The following is a 22,500-nucleotide window of genomic DNA, read 5'->3' as shown; positions in this document are numbered from 1 at the left end:
GAAACGGCAGCTTTATAACCACCAATTACTGACTTTCATGCCAGTTGGAGGGACGCTTAATTAGAACCCGCTCTTCAAGCAAAATATAGCATGTATATATAAACATATACGATGTTGAATTAGAAACTTGGGGCACTTTGAGCTTCAGGCGATGTGACACAAACACTTCTATCAACAAGTCAATAACTGTCAATTAATGCTGAAACAACCACCAGACGGATCAATGAGACAACTCAATCTCATAATTGTGAGCGTGAGTGTCAGTAATCTGAAGGCGTCGTCTTGGGCTCTGAGGAGTCTTTGCATAAACGTCCTAATATAATCAACTGAATGAATTAAATTAATGAAAAGCTTCAGCTCTTTAATATCGCTCATAAAGCAAGCCCTCAGAGGGAACACGGAGCACATGTTGCTCCTCTAACAAGGAGGTTATAGATCTAAAGGACGGGACAGAGACGCCGCCTCGAGCCGCAGATCAGATGCAGATGATTCACTTTGGCTTCGGAGCAAAGCGTTCGTCGGACACGATGACGAACATCACGAAGCCTCGAGCGCCACCGACGACCCAGACACACTCATCATCATCATCATCATCATGGAGTCAAATGAAAAGCCGTATTCACTTGAAGGTCAGGACTCAGAGCTGGTGTGTAACAGGAAAGTGACAAAGACAGAAGCTCAGATCTGATAAAAACGTGTCTTCTGTGAGAGGAAAACTGCATCAGGAGCTCAACCTTTTTACTCCACCGTCACCGGAGAGCCACGAGGAGAAGAAGAAGAAGAAGGTGAAGAAGAAGAAGAAGGTGAAGAAGGTGAAGAAGAAGAAGGTGAAGAAGGTGAAGAAGAAGAAGAAGAAGGTGAAGAAGAAGAAGAAGAAGGTGAAGAAGAAGGTCACAAAGAAGAAGAATGTGAAGAAGAAAGTGAAGAAGAAGAAGGTGAAGAAGAAGAAGAAGAAAAAAAAGAAGGTGAAGAAGAAGTAGAAGAAAAAGAAGAAGGTGAAGAAGAAGAAGAAGTAGAAGAAGGTGAAGAAGAAGAAAAAGAAGAAGAAGAATGTGAAGAAGAAGAAGGTGAAGAAGAAAAAGAAGGTGAAGAAGAAGAAGTAGAAGAAAAAGAAGAAGGTGAAGAAGAAGAAAAAGAAGAAGAAGAAGAAGGTGAAGAAGAAGAAAAAGAAGAAGAAGAAGAAGGTGAAGAAGAAGAAGAAGAAGAAGGTGAAGAAGAAGAAGTAGAAGAAAAAAAAGAATGTGAAGAAGAAGAAGAAGAAGGTGAAGAAAAAGAAAAAGAAGAAGAAGAAGAAGAAGAAGAAGAAGAAGAAGAAGAAGAAAAAGAAGAAGGTGAAGAAGAAGAAGAAGAAGAAGAAGAAGAAAAAGCAGCGAAAGGCAGCAGTTAGTAAAGAATGCAGCTTGTTCCAAAAGTGAAATCTGAAAAACAACAAACTATTTCAAATGTTACTGCCTGTAAAAAAGGAAAGAAGACTTAAATGAAACACTCAGGAGACGAGTTGACACACAGACTTGTCGTCGTTGATGGAGCTGGAGGGAGAAATGCTTTTGATGGCATGAGATGCAGATTAACGTGGAGACCACAGCACCATTAAGGACGGACTAACGAAGATGCAATAAATAAATAAAGCCCAGTCTCTCTCATAACCCATTGAGGCCTCCACCCTGGCAGCACCGGCCTGCAGCAGCTGCACCGACGCCGCCACCTTGTGGCCGCTCTCCTCAGGAGCGGCGGCGTGTTCAAAACCCGTCGTACAAGTGATTTAAGAGCCACATGGTTTTAAATCCCACAGCTGACTCTGCTACCGCCCGACATAACAAAGCATGAAGAGCGAAACCAACGACCCGGCGAGCCGGAGGAAGAGGAGGACGATCACACAGAGAGAGAGGATGTGTCCATTCTACGCCGGCTGAGTTACAGGAAACACCGAGGTTAATGAGATTATGTAATCACATCCGCCGAGTTTGGAGGCCACTCGGAGCTGTCGGTCACGCCGGTTGAGAAGTCTGGCCTCGATCCTCGCTAACGGGATTACGCAGACTTTCTACTGAGGAAGACGAGCAGCCCACACACACTCAGACCTCACGGACCGAAGCACTTGAACCTCACATCTAACCACAGGGCGGGTGCACACACACGAGGTTTCACCTTGGTGAACGCCGCAAGGTCGAGCATTCGACCCTCGGCCCCGCCCGAGTGCCCTCGTAGCCGTCGAACCTTCACACCATCGACACTAAAATATGGACTACGACCTCTTTGATGGGTTGTTATGTCTGTGTGAGTAGTGTAACGCGGCTCCAGGTCTTTATTTATGCGCTGCGTTGTTCTCGTGGATCATTTTATGCGGAGACATTAGATGCTGATCTGCTGCTGGACTGTTATCTGCAGATGCAACAGATGTAAGGAAGATATTCTTAGCAGGTTACTTAATCTGAGCTGTGTACTTAAATGGTCATTAGGGAAGTGCATAATAACCCTGTTATCATGTTGACCATCATTTCATTTTACAAATGAGAACATCCACATGTTGTGTATCTGTCCAAGTGGAAGCTGCAATCAGGCCGGGGGATCGGTGCATCGTGAGGAGATGGAGGTCCGCATCACGATCACCAAGCTGCAGTATTGATGCTGAATAGAAACGTCGGCTGAAAAGTATATCATCATTGGAAAAGCGATGTGATGCAAACTATAGAAATGCATTAGCTTTGTTGAAAAGTGTGCATGTGTTTCGCTGAAATGTCCTGGCGATGGTGGCGTGTACGTAAGCGCTTCCTGTCCGCCTGTGTTCATGTTGGACATGACGGGCTGCAAGCGTTGAAAAGACGTCTGATGACCCAGAATCCCCTGCAGGCCTGAGAGTCAGCTGGCTCTGTGTTTACAGTACAAACGTCCTGAGAGCGTAAAAACAAACTGAGAAAAGGGGTCGAACTGAAAGAGTCCAGGCGGACGCCATCTTTAAACACACCTGCACGTGACAAGCAAAACACAAGGTCACATCTACTAAACATCTGTTATCAGGTGTGCTGTTTCTTACTTTAATTTAAAACATTTTCTCCAACATTTTCTATCTTGCTTTAAATGACTTCTTTCACGTTAACAGATATTAATGTTACAATCTGTTATTTTCTAGATCTGAGGGCGATATTGAAGTCGGTCTGAACCTGCCGAGTGTCACGATGCCACTTTGCCGAGTCCGTCTGAAACACTGAAACAGCTCCGAGGTCGAGTGCGCTGACCTCCGCTGCTCTGAACCTCCTTTTATCTGCGTATCTCAGGTTTGAACCTGCCGGGCTGAAAGAGCCTCCACCATCTCCCTTTCACCGTCTGGCACATAACCTTCACAAAGGCATGCGCTCTGTTTGTGAAAACATGCCGATAAGGGCGAGACAGAAACTCTGGAGTGGAGGGAGTGTTGAAAACATACAAAGCTAAAACGCAAAGCTGCAAAGGCCAACGGTTAAAACAGAGCGAGTGAGGACTGGCTGGTGGTTAGAAAGCAGAGGGTCTCGTTTCTGAATGCTTCTGTTGTTTGATTCAAATGAATTAAAAAGCACTTATTTCACCAGGTTGAAGTTGGAAACCTGTTGTGGGTAAAACAATTCAAGATCAACAACATAAAGAATGCAAAAAAAGATGAGAGAACAGAAAGAAAAGTTAAAGTAAGGGCAGAACCAAATGTTGAGTTTCATTCATCAAATGGATTCTTTCACAAAAACACTTCCTTCGTCTTTGTTCATAAGCCTGAAATGAGCTCAGCATATCTGGGTCAAGACCCAAAGCTGGCAGCGAGAAGGAAGAGACATAACTCCAGCTTTAACAGGTTAACCGGTCCCAACCCTCAGTGATGAGTAACCATGGCCGTGTGTCAACAGCGGCCTCTGCACACACAGAAAGAGCGTCAACAAGCTCTTGTGTTTCAAAAGGGGCCGATTCTCCACAAAGTGTCTGGAAAAAGCAGACGAGAAAGGAAAGCACCGCGGGGCGGCGGCGGCGTGGAGGTGACGGCATGCGTACGAATGGACTGAGCAGCAACGTTAAGTCACTCCATTGGGAGCGCTCGGTGAAGCGAGGGAGCTTTTGTTCCCCTGGAGGCCCCGAGGGAAGGACTGAGGACTCCTTCTGATCTCCAGGATCATTTATGTCCCCTTTTCCAAAGCGTTTCCACGCAGACAAACCTCGACTCCACCCGGAGCACCTTCAAAAAGCTTCTGCTGTGGGCGGAGCCGGTCTTTCTTTATCAAAGTGGGGTTTCTGTGTCCGTATGAAAGTCTGCTGGACTGATTCACAGACCTGAACACCTCATCAACTGAGTCTGGAGATGAGCGACATGAGAGGAAAACTGCAGGAGAGGAGCAGTATTTGAATATTTTAAGATGCCTTACAGTTGGGTGTTTGTCAATAAATAGACTTCCCTGAGAGATTGTGTTTAAAAAAATAATACATGATGGGAAAAAAGGCCTTTGCTTTACTTTGCAAGTTGAGGAATTAATAAAAATGGTCACATCCTACTAACTAACTTTTACTACGGTTGCTTTGCGCACAAACACAACTTCCTTCAATACCTCAAATGGGATAAACCCATTATGTCATTTAACAAATTAAAAAAAGAGGTCACATCTGTGACATAACTTTTCCATGATAAATTATTCTAAAATTAACAAAATTGTATTTAAATCAGAAAGTAATTGATTGTGTGTTCTCTATGTCTCTCAAAGAAGTATACAAGATGATGAAACTGACACTTTAAAGCTCCTGATTGGCTAATTAAGACACACGTCGGTCAGTTCAGAAAAAGTGAAACACCTGGCAGTGATGGAGACGAGAGGAGGAGCAAACTTTGCTGATGTGAATCTCAGAAGCATCTGACCGAGCTGCAGCCTGACAGTTGTTCCTCCATCACTACAGACGTTCACTTCTGACCAGACTAAACCATCCCATCGCTGGCTGAAGGGCGACACTTGGCTGGATCCTTGCTGCTAGCGCGGCAATGCAGCAGCAGCCGCAGCAGCAGCAGCAGCAGCAGCAGCAGCTCTGCAGCAGCCGACGCCGACGCATTCAGCGTGCCGCATGCAGCAGCAGCAGAATAACAGCTCGTAGACACACAACTCCTCCGCACAATCCTTCCCCTCTGACCCGCGCTCCCTCCGCTCTCGTCACAAAGGCGAACAAAAGCTTTCCGTTCCCTTTCATCCACAAGAACATGCGGAGAGCGACGGGGGGAAACAGGAGGATTAAGATTTCTCCGTATGACCCTTCAAAGCTGAACTTTTTTTTTGTGCCGCTCTTCATCTATATGATGAGGAAGCCCTTCACCAGAGAGGCATTGTGGGAAAACAAGGCGGTCCTGCAAGCGTATGACGGTGATGTCAGCGACCCGGAGGAAGCAAAAAAAAAGGGCGAGAGAAGGAGTACCTTTGAGGGAGCTGATCTCATGCTGGATGGACCTCGCAGGGTCCATGCTGGCGTCTGCTGGAGGCTCCAAACAGCCGAGTCTGAGCTCTGCAAGGTGAGCAGCCAAACACCCGCCGGAGGATGCAAGCGTCTCTCTGCTCGCTGCAGGCTGACCGTATCCCTCCCTCTCCCTCTCTCTCTCTCTCTCTCTCTCTCTGCTGCAGCTACAGAAGTTGGCAGCTTAGTGTTTTTACTTACTCCCCCCCCCTCTTTCTGCTGCCGGCTCGCACACAATCCGCGTCAGCAGGAGGACTTGTGAAAGAAAAGAAAGAAGAAAAAAAAAAACCCCGTCTCTGGTCTTTTCCACCTCTCCGCCCTCCCTCGCGTCGTCCCGTCACATCGCAGGGCTCAGCCGGAGCAGCCAATGCAGCAAAGTGTTGACGACTGACGGAGGGGAAGGAGGTGACGAGAGGAAATAAAACCCACGCAGGAAAAGATAGAGATGCTCGACCGGTCCAGGAGATACAATAAAACATCTCAAATCAAAGACAAAGTGAAGCTGAAACATATAAAATGTGGTTTATTCCTCCTCCATCAGGACCACAGCCTCAGTGACTCAGCATTAAACCCCCTGAAATACTGGATTCAAGCAGCCTGCTTAGTTTTTCATGAACAGTGCCGCATAAAGGACCTCAAAGGGTTTCAGATGACAGGGCACTTCTTTCCTTTTTTGCAATCCGAACATTTAAACTTGCACTACATTCCCGTAAGAGCTGAGATCACTCAGAGCAGCTAAATAAATGAACATAAATTAAATTCAGGTCTTAGGTGCAATGAATCCCATCGACGGTAATGAAATGATAGAAAAAATAATCCAATCCATTTCTTAAAAGGCAGTAAACCAGAAGCCCCAGAGGTTTACGTTGTTAAATCCTTGACAGTATTATTTGAGAAGATGACAGTGAAGGTCACGACTGACTCAGCAGCATCCTCTGGTCTCTGCTGCTCTGAAGTCAGCAGGACTGAAACTGCTGCCTGAGTCTGAAAGAGGAGGACACCAGCCTGCACACGGAAAACTGGACTCACATGTGCGTGAATATTCAGAGCTGTTCAAGTTGTCAGAGAGAAACGAGGAGCAACGGTTAGTGAAGTTGTGTAGAAATCCGTGAATGCAACTGTTAGAGATGTGCGTTCATGACTGCACAGAAGATCTTTTATGGTGAAATAAGATTCTGTGACCAGCATTTGAGGATTCAGGAGAAAAGAAAATTCGATTTGTTTTTGTTCCAGAATTAAAGCTCTGCTTATGGAAACTGATAAGTCCAAACAGTAACACAACAACAGAGGAACGGCAGCTCGACAACAGAAAACGCCATCAAGAAAGCTGGGTTCCTGCAGCATGTGACCGTGTTATTAATATGTGTGTGTCGACACGTGACCTCATCAATGACACGGCTCTATCGGTGTGATGCAGGGCATCACGGCCACTTCCTGCTGGAGGTTTGTCTTCCTCCTAATTGCCACTAAGTGACACTAACTAAGTATCGGTGACCAGACTACTTAGTTTAAAAAAACATCTATTACAAATCAATAATAATGTTCTCAGTGCTGCGGTTCTAAAATAGTCTCGCAGAGCTTTGACAGATGCTTTTCATTATGAAAGATAAATCGCTGAAATACTTCACGTTGCGTCCAAAACAGGGTTCAGCAGAAACAACGCTGAAATCTAAAACATGCGTTACACTTAAAGATCGGGACGCATGAGGAGAGCGTCTTAATATCCATCAGGTACAAGTCTACGTGCAGACGTGCAGACGGTCGCCACATGAGTGAGTAAAGAGTGAGACACTCACATCAATGTAAAACACCTGCGTGGCTAATTGCATCAGGATGCTGATAGATTTTGAGACATGCTACAGCTTTGTGGAGTCGAGAAATTCCTCAGGAGGGCTGAAACAAACCCCCTTTTCCCGATCAATACGCAATCAATGAATGCTCGTCGGCACAGATCCGGTTCCAGCCGGCTGCAGCGACAATGAGGAGAGAGATAAAGGTGCTAACAGCTAACAGCTACATGGAGCACAGCCATCTTTATGCATATTAGTTGCATAAAACGCTTCAAGACGGCTCCATTTCCACTGTTTTTGCCACACACAAAATATCAGAAACAACAGGTGAACACACTAATGCCCAATTTATACTTCTGCAGGGAAGCGTGAGCAGAGCTCAACTCGCTGGCGCCGCAAACCCCGTTGAAGTTGAAGCACAAGAACTCTTCATCATCATCCAACTCCAACTCTTCCATCTTGTTTTTTCTTCCCAATCATGCAATTGAGTTGTACCAAACTCATGAAACTCATATCTATCAAATAAATCAACAACCACCTGACAACATGAGAACATTATATTCAATATGCAACATGTATAAACTTAGTTCAAGCTACACACCTTAAAATGTATCCACAAAAATGCATTTGTGTAAAACATACATCACTTTAAAAGGTGTAATGTTAAAAAAATGAAACAAAATCTATTTTAAAGGAAAAAAAAAAAAAGTTTCTTGCCAATCCAGTAAACTATCATAACGTACACGGACCGCACGAAACACAAAGACGATAACGTAAAGTATACTACAACTTAGTAGTGGAGGTGAAATGCCTTCTGGGAGCTTGTGGGGGTTTTATGCACGCTGTAAAATGTGGAGGTTCACTTTTTCACGGATGCTCCCTCAGTTCATACATCTTTAAAAGGAGAAGAGATTGAGGCGTATTATGAATATCTTGAATACAGACATCGATGCCGACTATCTGATACACAATGTAATAAATCGCTGCTTTGTATGTCACTAATTCGTCCTGATTAGATACTGAAATAAATCAATTTCATACCTCATGGCGCATGCCGTTAGAAAATGAAGTTTAAATGCTAAATGTCATGGTGGAGCCATGTGAGTCCACGGCTCCGCCCGGGTGACTTGTGTTTGTGTTGGCGAGCAGCTGTTCAGTACGACGGTGTCAAAACGCTGCAACACAGCCAAACGTCTCCTGTCCCTCTCGATCAGAGTCCAGGGACCTGATACCCCCCTGCAGCTCTCTGTGGGATGCGGCGCTCCCCACCACCGCGTGCCAGCCATGAAGACTTGGAGCTGGACCATCACTAAGAAGGTGATACATCAAACTCCGTGTGCAGTTGTTGCAGCTCATCCGCACACACACACACACACACACACACACACACACACACACACACACACACACACACGGACACACACGGACACAAACAGACAACCGACCAGTCAGGGAGTCGACTGTAAGGAGCTTAAAATAATCTGGTTACTGTCACCGCTCCGTCCTGCTGCTGCCGCAAAACAACAGTTTATGTGAAGAATAATCAACCACAAGAGGCACATTCCTGCTGCCCCGAATCTGATCCCCAAAAAGATGTAACCGCGAGCTATGAGGACTAGCTATGGGGACTAGGTATGGGACGAGCTATGGGGAATAGCTATTAGACTAGCTAGGGGACTAGCTATGGGGACTAGCTAAGGGGACTAGCCATGTGACTAGCCATGGGGACTAGCTAAGAGACTAGCTATGGGACTAGCTATTAGACTAGCTATTGGACTAGCTATGGGACTAGCTAAGGGGACTAGCTATGGGGACTAGCTAAGGCACTAGCTATAGGACTAACTATGGGGAATAGCTTTGGGACTAGCTATGTGACTAGCTATTAGACTAGCTATGTGACTAGCTATGAGGACTAGCTAGGGGACTAGCTATGGGACTAGCTATGGGACCAGCTATGGGGACTAGCTATGTGACTAGCTAAGGGACAAGCTATGAGGACTAGCTATGGGGACTAGCTATGGGACCAGCTAAGGGGCTAGCTATTAGACTAGCTATGGGACCAGCTATGGGGACCAGCTATGGGACCAGCTAAGGGACTAGCTATGGGGACTAGCTATGGGGACTAGCTATGGGGACTTTGCAGCCATCTTGTCACCGGTTTGTCGACGCTTCTGTAGTCCTTCCTCTGAGTGGGAAACACCATCGCCGTCAACTTCCTGCTACTCAGAGGCTGATGATAACTACACGATGTAAACACAAGAGAGCAACGATAGAATAGCACGGTGTATGTGTGTGTGTGTGTGTGTGTGTGTGTTCTTTGAGACACTTTCACACAGAAGAAAGAAAAGAGCTCTTTACAGGGAGACACCAAAACACGGAGGAATTCACAGAATGTGCCAAGATGAAAAATGGATTCGGAGGCCCGCCATCCTTCAGCTCTACGAGCGTGAAAGAGACGCATTCAGGCCGCCTTTTGTGTAGCGCTGACGCAGCTCCACTAGAGGCTCTTCTCGGGCCAGCGGGGAAGAAACAATTCATTACCAAAGGACAAGGAATCCATTCTGAGTCCGGAGGACTGTGACACTCAAGAGACGCTAATGCTAACGCGACCACGGGGGAGGTCGGGAAATGTATGTGCGCGGAGCGACATTATGATTGTACTTATGTCAACTTCTAACCTCCGATCGAAGTAAAAACATGCTGCAGAGTTTGTAAATGATGAGGTGTGAAAGGTGTGAATGGCAAGATTCACATCTATGAGCTCATTCCCTCGTGGATTCGTGGAAAAAAGGTAGCAGCGCCTTCCTTAAACTCAGGCACCCTGCTGAAAAAATAAAGAGTCCATGCCAGCCAGCTCACTACTGACATTCCTGGCATTAGCCTGGCTTACTGCGGCGTGCCAGAACCAGGGTGTTAGCGCCATTGTTCCACAGCCCGGGACGCGCACACCGTGCACGGGTCAGGCCGAGGGACGGACGGCCGACTTACGAGCGACACCTTGTAAAAACACAGATTGCGGCGTCCTCTCGCGCGCCGGCATTGAAGTCATTAATCAATACACACACAAAAGGACAACGAGGGCAACGTGTTGTTGTAAGACACACAGGAAGTTCACGTTCCACTGGGTCACAGGATTTAGGATTATTGCAGAGTATAAACTGTGTGCCAAACAAACGTTTGATACCAACACGTTCCGGTCAGCGAGGATAATCTTCACAAATGAATAATAGTTTTATGATTTTTAAAGTAAAAAGCGAGAGGCTGTGGAGGAATTACACCACGGGCACAAGAGCGCGAGTACACAGGATGATGATGACAACGTTTTGGAGTCTTATGTAGCTACTTATTAGAAAACTAAATACACGAGAGGTTTATTTAATGATGCATTTTGTACATTTAAACCTGCAAATGTCTTTTAAGTGAACCAGAAGTGCAGAAATGCTGATTCATTGTCTGGTTTTAGGCCTCAATCCTGCACCACTATCTCTCTATATGCAGGGATGCAGTGTAGAAATCACTACTTGCGATGCTATTTTAGTTTATTTTCGTATCCACTCACATCCTTTTATAGCTCCACCACACCGAGCACTCAGGCGGGATGAAATGTCAGTTTGTATTCGACCGTGTCCTGGAAACAGAAATCTCCCTCGGACCAGACAGACCTCTCCGTCGATGACATCATCCTCACAGACAGATTAGAAAGACATCCGTCTATCGTGTCACTGCTATCTGTGAATATCTTACCGGACGCACAGTGGACTCTGTGTGTCATCGGTTTCCTAAAACACTGTGGGAAAGTAAACACTGAATTGTTGTCTTCTTCTTTACTTGTGGTACCAGATAAGCAACAGGTAAAGCAGATGTGCAGGAAGAGAATCACGTCAATACAAAGATCTGATTGTTTTTGTTATCAATTAATAAATCCATTTATTCATTCACGTGTCTAGAATGATGACCAGAGTCTTCAAAGAAGCTTTGACAGCTCGCAATTGATGTAAAATGAGTCGTATTCGTCACATTCAAGCTGTATTTCAGTACAGGTTCTTGCAAAATGACAAACATTTGACATATTATTGTAGTTAAACGCAGGGAATGATCAAAAGAAATATGGTTTGAACCATATCTCAGGGGGGATGATGAAGACCAGGAGATGTGGATATCTTGCTAGCATTCTGCTTCACGTAATCAACATCAGCTGTTATTGACTCCCCGGGTTTGGGAGACACTAATCCCTCCACTCGACGATAAATCCCATCTCAATTACGGCCGCTCCACCCCGTCCCCTCCGGGCTCATGAAGGTCCACTCCACGCTGGTCTCATGTCTGGTGGTTCAACCTTTCTGCAGACTTGAAACCGCTCCACAGAAGAAACCAGAGAGAAGAGGAACTAATTACATCCCGATGGCGTTACTCATCAAAGGGGATTCTGACTCGGTGAAAGAATGTGGACTCCTCCATTACTGCCAGATTATAAAGTGGCATCATGGCCGATGTAGCTCGCGCTAGCAGACTGGTCTCGCTGCAGGAGCAGTGCTGCTTGACACTCGTACAGCTGTCACGGGGCATTTCTTCTTCTCTGATGTAAAAACGTCTTTTGGCTCTATAAAAGGCAGGTTTGGTGGCCATAACTTGATGTCAAAAATGTCTATTGGCCCTCTGACCAATCAGAATACAGTATTCTCTGTGACCTTTGTTTCCTTTCAGATTATTTTCATGGTCGTTGGCTTCCATTTTGGGGAATTTTAAAGTGCAAAGTTGCACTTTATGTATTAAATAAAAAGGGTTGATAAATTAAGTAGAAGCGTTCATTGCTCATGTCAGGAAATAAGTTACAAACATTTACTGGTCACTTGAGCTCCAATGTGAGGATTTTGATGTTTTTTTCCTGTTATAATTTAAAGCTTCATTGGTTGGTTGTTCGGACAGAATCAGCAGTTTAAACTTGTTTGTTACTAAACTACAAACCTATTAATCCAAAAAAAAAGAGTAAAACTAATGAAAAATATAAATAAAAATAGTTTTTTTTGGGGTTAAGGAAAGCAAAGTTTGTCCGATGACTCCACGTATACGAGCTCTCACACCATGGGCTCAGCAAACAATATGTTTCAGCTGCACATGTGAACCAACAGGTCACCTCACGAGCTCATGTGAAGTAGCAGACAGGTGAGAGGATCCTGGGTAATCTACGGCGTGAAGGTCGCGTGAAGGTGCGAACATCTGCGGAGATAATGTTCGAGTGTGTCCGGATATTTTAGTATAAACGCATATAAAAATACATCGAGGTCGAGCTAAAACAATGCAGTTTGTCGTCATCTGCAGGGTCTGAAGAAGACCTGGATGAACCCTGTGGGATGGAGCGCCCGCTCTAAAATAACTCATGCACGCAGACTAAATCAAAATGCCATGACTGAAACTTTCCTCTGGACCGACCGCGCACACACAGCCTGCTGTCCAGCTGCAGGGCAGCGAGACCCGAGAGCTGGTGGATGAAATTAAATAGCAGCGCTGAAGAAATCCTGCTTCAAAGATTTCCACCAAGACGTCCAACAGCTACAAGTCAAACTCGTTTGACTGACTGGTTTAAAAAGTCGTTTCATTGACGTTTCTTGTCAGCAGATGATTGACAGCTCATATAAGAAGCCAACAGCAGACATGAGAGGCCTTTAAAATGAAATGCACGAGTCATTTCACAGTAAGAGCCTCCTTGAGGGCGGAAGACAAGCAGTCCATTGAAGGAGGAGTCAAAAGAATAAATAAAAGAATTATTTAGCGACATTTTAAAGTGTGAAAAAAGATGGAACATTTACATATCTATTCATATTTGTAGTCCTACAGCTTTCTAACGCATGCATTACTGTTATAATACAACTAAGCCTCCGTGCCTGATCTGGTTACAGCACACAGTGTTTCCTCCAGGTGGATGTTTTTCAAACTAAAAGCTGAACTTCAGCATCGTGAAGCGGTCACAGGCTTTGATTATGCATCAACGCACACGATTAGTTTTCTATGTGCACACAACATGCGTGCATAACTTTGAGCACTGGCGCTATTTTTGATTGTGAGATCAAGTTGCATGAAACTGATCTGAGGCGAGAGCTGGAAGTGACATGTGGAGGAGGGAAGCTGCTCTGTGGACGCTGCAGCTCAACGGGGATTCACAAGATAAACTTATCGCAGCCCTTTTAGAAGTGAACCCTGCTGGTATTCTCTCTCTCTCTCTCGCTCTCTCTCTCTCTCGCTCTCTCTCTCTCTCTCTCTCTCTCTGGTGCATCTGCAGGTTTCCCAATGCGTCAGCCTATAAAAGAGTGTTTGAGAAGGGGGAGTGGGACACTGAATACATTTAAAATCCACCTTGCGGGTTGGATTTAACACACTGAAGTCCACTTTACAGGGCAAACACCAGGATGAGAGACAAAGACAAAGACGAGTGTCATCGTCTTGTGAAACCAGTCACAGTTCACCTGGAGGCTCAAAATGAACAAAGGAGAACTATTTTATATTTAAAGTTGCAATCTTTAACATTTTTACTGAAACATATGTCTGATAGCAGTTGCACACTGGGTGGATGCGTTTGATCCTACACTGTGATTGGCTGCTTTTTAGTGTCTTCCTGCCTTAAATGACTGCTCTCTTATCTGCAATGTCTCCTTTTTTTATTATTATTTCAGTATATTGTAAAAGAGTATGAGCCACGTTTGATATGAAGCATTTTGTTGTTCACACTGGGACTTAATTAATCTTAAAAACAAAAGGTTTGAGGAAAAAAATGGTTATAATTATCGGATATGTGGCAGCAAAACCAGCAACTTCACTTGAAAGGCTGAGGCGAGTCAATCGTACCGTTGTGCTGCGTTTGAGACGCTTCCAGCCTGAAATACTCCTTCCTCAGTACAGATTGTACAAGTACTTCTAGAGGAGGACGAACACTGCAGCCAAACCTGTATAATCGTAATAAAAGTAGATATCCAACATTGTTAAAACATGACTTGTATTCCAAAGACATTGATTGCACAAAAAATACTTTGACGCCGTAATACCGATAATGTTTGTTAAGAGAAAGAGCAGTTATTGCAGCCGTCCTACGCAACATCTCACTGAGCTAAATGTCAAAAGTCCAACCAGAATAACTTGAAGACTGACAGAGTAAACTCCTGGGATATATCCGTTGTGAGTATTTAAAGCAGAGCTGCTTGTTCTACACCAATAGATCTGTTCAGTTACGATTATGACACAGAGCTCAAGCACACGGTCCGCAGTAATTTATGCAAATGAGCCTCACAAGACAAGAATAACAACTTGATTTATGTGAGATTAAGAAATGTAGTTGAGGAGAAACACTGTTCAACCTTCCAGTGGTGGAGTTGTACATGAGGCGTGCGTCTCTTAGGATCTGATATCTCTCACCAGTGTTGTGAATTTTGAAACGGCATCAACATCAGAGATGAAAATAGAAACAGAATCCGTCACCGTCAGCAGAGCGAGGTAATAAAAATGTCAACTATCCAGTAGTGGTGTGTGACTAGGAGACTGCCATCAATGTGAACAAATCTGCCTTGAAGAGCTAACAACGTTAGCAGCGCCGCTAATGGAGGTTGCATTCAGTTACAGTTATTTTCTCATCACGTTAATGTTTTGTTCATATGCAAATAACCACAATTACAAAGGAAAACATCTAGATTTGTTTATGGTTTATAGCGGTCGAAGAGATTTTTGGGACGGTGGTGAAAGATAATAATACGATGGAGCCTTGTACATCGCTATTAAACATTCATGAATGAAACTACTTTTGGAAATGTAAAACAAAACAGTTTCCCTGCATCTTCTGGTGTGACAAACACAGCATTATGTGGCTCATACTTGAGTTATTCAGGACACACACAGTCATCTACACACACCCAGGAGAAAGGAGGCGTCATCTCACGACAAACCCCAAAACAACAAACCCACTTTTAGCTCTAAAAAACAACAAGATCAGCTTCACGCCACAAAGGAACAGTTGATGAAGCGACTTTCCCTCCGCCTCCCGCTTCACACACACAGATGTGACGAGAGCTTTCCATTCGCTCTGGACGTGCAATGATCAAAAAAACTAATGGCATGCAGCCGAAAACCAACAATCGGAAAGGAGTAACAGGAAGTGCGATGTTGGCGGAGGGACTGGAGGTTGTGACGCGGCGTGGAGCAGCAGACTGGTGCTTTGATCCAGTTACACAAACTATTAAGAGAGCTGCTACTCCACTTGTTTCCTACTGTATGAGAGAGCACAGCTGTTCCCGTCCCGAGCCCCTAAATCACCTCCAGATGTTGCTCCAACTCACCTGCCTTCAATCACACATGGAGCTTGAGAGTGACACGTAAAGGCAGCAAAAGGTCATTTAAAAGTGGAACTAAAACAGCCGTCTTTAATTCTAAAAGCAACAGAGTCTGGATTAAAAACAAATGATGTCCAAAGTAATCACAATGTGTTATATTTGGTGGCATGCAGTACCATAATAGTACATCACAAGGCTCTTATTTTGAGTGCTACAAGGGCATGAAGGGAGGATGCCTGAGCATCGGAGCACTTGGTCAGAGATGCAACAGAAGCGTTGCAACAGTTTATCTATTCTAACTTTCCTTTGACAGATTATATTCCTGCAGCACAGAGGCGTTGATTCCCTCCCAAGCTTTGCATCGGTCAAATAAAGTAAGCAAATGACCTGCAGGGAGCGTCTTGAGGGTTGATCCGGCTTCCTGTGTCTGCTTTCTATATTGATGAACACCACCAAGTCGTGGAAGTGTGTGTGTGTGCCCAGAGATAATCGGGTGAATGTTCCTCAGTAGCTCCTATCGCTCGCGTATCTGTTGGACCGGTGCCAGCACAGCAAGAGCCAAATGTCTGCCCTCCCTGTGCTCCACAGTGATTCCCCCAGAATGCAAAGGAGGCTGGCGGCTCAGAGAGGAGACAGGCTGGTGTTTTATTGTGTTTGACTGCCTCACCTGAAGGCCACGCCCCCCCAGCCTCCTGCACCTCAGAGAGACACACAAATCCCCACGAAGGAACCCATTGTTTTAAAGTGACACCGGTCGGAGACTATAATACTAATAATAACAAATAGTTGATGCAGATGTTTGCAAACATGTCAGACAACATTTCTTGTAAATGTCTAGAATAGAAATATTAAACGTCCCAACATAAAGCTGCAAATCGATACAAAAAACTAAATCAAACGTTGTCATTTGAGGTCCGTACAGTGAACACCGGGGAGGGGGTTTGCCGTTACCTTTATACTTTTCCCTGACGTTCTCATAGGCTTGCACATAGTCCTGCTCCTCTGACAGCCGCTGACCCGGGTCAAACATGGGCATGGACATGGCTGATGCTGAGTCGGGGAGTTTAGGGCACCTTCCTCTCTCTTCAAACTTTCCACCCTCTTTGACTCTCAGTGCTGATTAAAAAAAAACCCTCCCGGGTGTTTGTCCAGCTCTCTGTCTGTCCCCACCTCCTTCCTCACCCACGCACAGTCACAGTTTCACCCTCTGAAGCTGGAGGTTTCATTCCAGACCACCACCACCACCACTCCCCTCCTCAGCTTGAGAAATACACACACACACACACACACACTTATCAGAACCTCCTCTTAAAGGCACAGAGGCGTCCGCACACCACAAGGATAGATCACACACACACACACACACACTCGGGACAACTCCACCCCAGATAGATAGACACACTACCTCGATGAAAAAACAAATGTGGGGTTATTTGAGTTCCTGCTGCTGGAGAAACTGGGGCAAGACTCGCCGAGTGGATCCTGAACTATTCACAGCTTTAAAAAACTACCAGAACATTTGGTTCTCCCTAAAGTCACGTCATACTCCCAATTCTACGGAAGCCCATTACCGCCACAAAAAATAATAATAATTAGGACAAAAAAAGGGCCAAAAAAGAAGAAGAAAAAAAAGAATGAGGACCAAAAAAAATTTTTTTTTTTTTTTTTAATCCGAATTTTTTTTTTCTTGCTCTTAATTTGTTTTTAAATATTTTTTTGGGTCCAAATTTTTTTTTTTTTTTTTTGGTCCTAATTCTTTGTGTGAGTGTGTGTGTGTGTGGCGGGAATGGGCTTCCATACAATACTGAATGACGGCAGATTTTTACGTTTCAAAGCCAGAGGACCACACCTGCTGGGTTCAGGACTGCACACTGGATGTGTGTGAAAATGTCAACCACAGCAACATAGATTCAAGCTAAAGACAGAATTTCTAGTTGTTTCTAGTCTCGTGAAATGTCACCTCATATAATACGGACTCCATAATACCTGCTTCTTATGGACAGAACTGCTTATAAGCATAATGTAAACTTCTAAATCTGATCAACTTTAACTGTCAAGCTCTGACTTAAGTGTGTGAAGCTCAAAATGAATCAGATTCCAGACATTTACAGTGAAAGACACAGTATGAACGAGTCTTTTAGACCCTGAACTTCATGGAGTCCACAGTGCCAAAAGGAAAACAGACCTACTATTAGATCCAAAGAGATGACAGAGCCTCTCACACAGAGCGGTGGCAACACCAGGTCAGGATGCCAAGAAAAACTCCAGCTACAATGAGATCTTCCCACAAGGAAGTGCTGCTTGGAAGAATTTCTCTCCAAAAGGAAAAAGTTCACAGGACATAAACTGTGAATCAGAGTATTTCCTTACCAACAGAAACATAACGTCCGTTGCCTGGATGATGGTGAGGCACAGCGCTCATACAGATGGCATGACGTTAGCATGAGATGCTGTAACACTTCTGTTAGCATTTGTTAATGCGTGAAGCATTTTGCTATAACAAATGCTAACAGAAGTGCTACAGCATCTCATGCTAACGTCATGCCATCTGTACGAGCCGCTCAGCTGCAGCACCGACTCCAAAATCTCTCTTTGCTCTATTAAAGATGTTGACAATCTGCAGCGTTAAAGTCAGAGGAGCCTGAATCGCAGCGTAGCTACACTCTCAGTGTTAAAGGCAACACAATTCTGCAGACATACTTGCAGCCTGAGCACACATGTGTGTGTGTTATCACTTTCTCATACAGCTGGGAGCTTTTGTTTACTCAGCTTTCAGAGAAAGTTAGGAGGATTTCATCAGCGTGAAACTGCAAGTTGCAAAATTGGCATGAATAATTTCTTCAAATCAGGAATGTGAAAATGATTTCAACACCCGCGAGTCACTTGAATAATCAAATGCAGCGTTGCAACTTTGAGCAACGCAACTCAGTGTGGTGTTTCTCAACCAGTGAAGTTTTGACAACAAATTGTTGTTCATCTGTGAAGAGCAAGAACTTTCCATACGCAACCCAATAAACACAAACTAACAAACACTAAACCAAAACTCAATATATATTAATTAGCATATTCTTTCTCCAATAAAGATATCCTTGAGAGTTTTACATGCACAAACATTGTTGTTGTTTTGTGGGAATACAAACATATGGTTAAAAGGAGGATTTTGTCAAATATAATCATTACTTGAAAGAAACATTTTCAAATATTTGGGTAAAGCACCTGTTACTGGACTTCTCAAACTGTCTCACATGAAACAGAAGCAGTTGATTTGATCCACCAGAGCAGGCCATCCGATTCACAAAGCCTAACAATCAAAGCATGAAGCTCCGTGTGCAGCCATGAGGGTGTCATTCAAATCAAATCATATTGGCCATGTATAAAGTGACATGTTTGGATTAGAAAGGCAGAAAACCTTCCAGTTCAACTAACTGCCACCGTAAAGAAAAAAGTCAGAGAGAAGAGAGTCGCCTCCAGAAAGCCAAACCGCATTCACAGAAAATGAAGGAAACTGTCTCCTCTGGGAAGTGAAGTGCAAAACAAACCATCAAGTCTCAGCTGCCTCTGCGTTCTTCTACCGGCCAGCGGACGGCGTCTCTCAGAGAGAGAGACTCACTTTTGTCTGTTTGTCTGACTCTGGCTGCAGTAAATGACCTCGGTGCCAACCGGGCCTCCAGACTGATAGACTCTCTGCCACTGATTTATGTTCACTGCTAAAGGCAATAAAAACCTTAACGCATCAAAGGACGGACACGACTGCCCGCTCACTATTCACCGACTGCTTTTGTGTGTTCACTGTTTTGTGTCCTGGTTACTTGCTTGCCGGTCGGCAGCTTGAATACTAATCACAGGTTTAAAGTACGGCTGGGTATTGCCGCTGATTTACTCAAATCGATTTGATTCAATTACGGATATTTTAGTGACGAGACCGAGGCAGCTTGGATATGAAAGAGATTCTCAGACACTAAAGCTGTAAATTGTACAAAGACCTGATGTTTAATTAAAAATATTCATGTCTACCGCCTCGCAGTGCAAACAAGAGCAGATGAAGTAAAACAACTTGGCAAATTTACACCCTGTTTCATTTTTCTACAGTCTGAACATTGGCTCTGTCAAAAAAAAAAAAAAAGTATGCACATTTCCAAAATGTGGAAAATATGCTGTGAGCGGGTAACGCTGCAGACGCTCCACTGTACTTTATCTTTAGATACTGACCTCTAGCGTCCAGCAGGTAAACTGCACAGAGCTGCTTCACGAGCACGACTCTGAAATGTAACTGATACTTTTCACATCACTGTAAATGAATATGAATGGGAGTCTTCATTAAAAACATAATTGTATGAAAGACAGAGGAGATAAAACGATTGCATTTGTGCATGGAAGCAGCTCAATGAAAAAACACAATCAACTTTATCTCCCATAATGCATCCTACTCGCGTATAGAGACGCATTGGTTACAACAGGAAGACATGAGAGAAGAATATTAAAGTAAAAATGTTAAACTCCCGAAGAAAATGGAGGAGTCACACAATCCTGCTGCTGCTGATGTGTGTGCAGAGACAATAACAAGCAACACACACTCCTGCTGCAGTACCCCACCCCGTCAAATCAATAACCAGTAAGAAGACCGGGGAGAGGAAGAGGGGAGGAGAACGAGGTCGGTGTTGCTGTTTGTGGTCCGATGAGACAGGATGGCCTCAACGCTCGCCACAGGAAGTGCTGAGGCCGCGAGTCCCATCTTCTGAGCGCTGCCTCTGTGCTAGCACCGCTAACAGAGGAGCTGTGCTAGCACCGCTAACAGAGGAGCTGTGCTAGCACCGCTAACAGAGGAGCTGTGCTAGCACCGCTAACAGAGGAGCTGTGCTAGCACCGCTAACAGAGGAGCTGTGCTAGCACCGCTAACAGAGGAGCTGTGGAGCCCAACAAGCAGGTCAAATCCCCCCCCCCCATGGGAACTAAAAGAGCATAATGAGATTATAATAATATCATTAGGCCATATATCTCTTTCAACTGCCTATAAGAGTCTCAGGGGTAAAGTATTATGCTAATTTAGAAGAGGTAGAGGTGTGAATTCGGATGGATCTGAAGCCAGCAGTCAACCCCATGAGGAGCTGCAGCATAATAAACGTCAGCTATGCAGCATATAGTTATCGACATATGCATATTGAAGCACACAATATCTTGTTCAGACATATTACTGTGCTGTTAATAAGCAACAGATACATTCGTAGTAGTTCAGTGCTCAGTGTAGCATCTGTGTAGCATAGTTGTACCGTAGTTATTAAATGAAGAATAGTAACCAGGCTGTCACAAGCACACAACTGTTGGGTAAATATGTCTCTAATGTGTTGGAAAAGATGTGGATGGGAAGTGTGAAACAAGTCAAGAAACTAGGATTATAAGGACATCATTAAATGAATGAGTCATGTTTACGTCTCTAAACCAAATGAACAACCAGCCCATAACACTCAGAATATTAATCATTCCCTAAACACCAGCAGGAGAGCATCAGAGATTACTTCTCAATACCCAAATGACAAGAGTAACAATGACTGAACAGCAAGTTATCACCAGCACACGGGTCTATAGGACTGCAATAATCACACTGTTGTACTGGCGTTGCCAAAAAAACACACAAAACACAGAATGAACGCGACAAATCCTCAGCAGCGAGTTCACCGCCGACGGCAACCTCCATCTTCTAACACAAACATCCCCCTGAACGGACCCATTTCGACTCCATTTTTTAAACTTTTCTGTGCAAGTACCTGCGATGCGGATGACGGCCCTCTCCGCTGCGTCCAGCACATCTCCAGAGGCCGACTTGGAGCGCTTCATGCGGTGGTGTTTGGGCAGGTTCCAGGGCAGCGTGTCGCCGGGGGCCGGAGAGTAATTCATGGAGCTCAGATCGCTGGAGGTCTCCTCTGACGCGGCCCTGACCAGAGGCCTCCTCTTGGGCTTCACCTCCTCCATCGTCTGGATGAACATAGTGGGAAGAAAAGGATGAACATGGTGTCGGGAAGAAAAGGAAAACACTTCTCGAAACAGAAAAGTATGGAAGCCCATTTCGCCACAAAAAAAAAAAAATTATGACCAAAAAAAATACGAAATAAAAAATTAGGACCACAAAAAAAAAATTGGACTTTTTTTTCAACCCAAAAACAAAAGTCAAAGAAATTTTTTATTTTTTTTTGTGACTTTTTTTTTTCACCCCCCCAAAAAAAATTTTTGACTTTTTTTTTTTATCCAAAAAAAAATTATTATTTTTTGGGTTAAAAAAAAAAGGAATTTTTTTTTTTTTTTTTTTTTTTAAACAAAACATTTTGACTTTTTTTTCAACCCAAAAACAAAAGTCAACAAAAAAAAATTTGGGGGGGACTTTTTTTCACTTTTTTCAGTCTTGTTCAGACTGACCCCAGCTATGTCCATGTGTATGAAAAACACAAATATTGCCAATTTGTTTAATTCATTATTATTATAATAATGAATAATGTTATGAATCTATATTTTTTGTTGGTGCTCAAGGTGACCGGTCGCCACTGACACTTGAAACGTGACTTGCCCACAGAGTCAATATGATCAGAAACAGAAAATAAGTTGATGTATATAACTATTAGGAGACTCTAGACCTTCACTGTATGTGTACTATGCTTCACTGCTGTGATAGCAGCTGCTGATGCTGTACACACGTCACCACGCTCCCTGCTTCTTTTCCAGCTGAGTCACCATCCCAGCACTCAGGATGCTCCTGCAGGGCGCTGGCTGCACCGACACGTGCTGGTGTGATTGCGCTAAATATGTTTTTAGGGGAGGGTGGACTACAGCACCTGCAACACTATTCCTTTCTTAAAGTTTCACTGCATCTTTAGCTAATGCATGCAGCTCAAACCGCAGCAAACCACAAAAAAGACTATTTTAGGAATGAAGGAAGAAGTATAGTATTACTCGACCTTGTG

At 44.2% G+C, this 22,500-nt stretch overlaps 1 protein-coding gene across 8 annotated transcripts in view; it reads right to left on the bottom strand.

Annotated features, from left to right (window-relative positions):
• Positions 1-22,500, bottom strand: part of pleca (plectin a) — a 79,771-nt gene that overhangs the window by 56,100 nt on the left and 1,171 nt on the right. For 7 of the 8 annotated variants that reach the window (XM_068576406.1, XM_068576409.1, XM_068576410.1 and 4 more), the window contains exon 2: positions 21,313-21,520. In XM_068576406.1, coding sequence (XP_068432507.1) covers positions 21,313-21,517 — 205 coding nt within the window. In that variant the 5' untranslated portion in view covers positions 21,518-21,520. Of the gene's footprint in view, positions 1-5,412; positions 5,499-21,312; positions 21,521-22,500 lie in introns of those variants that run through there. The other variant, XM_068576414.1, reaches the window with a different exon arrangement.

Source organism: Clinocottus analis, unplaced genomic scaffold (genome assembly GCF_023055335.1).
Source record: "Clinocottus analis isolate CAN_PGR_092001 unplaced genomic scaffold, fCliAna1.0.p SCAF_14, whole genome shotgun sequence".
In the NCBI taxonomy this organism is placed as follows: domain Eukaryota; kingdom Metazoa; phylum Chordata; class Actinopteri; order Perciformes; family Cottidae; genus Clinocottus; species Clinocottus analis.
Note: the sequence above shows the minus strand (reverse complement) of the source record. Positions and strands in the feature narration are given on the sequence as shown.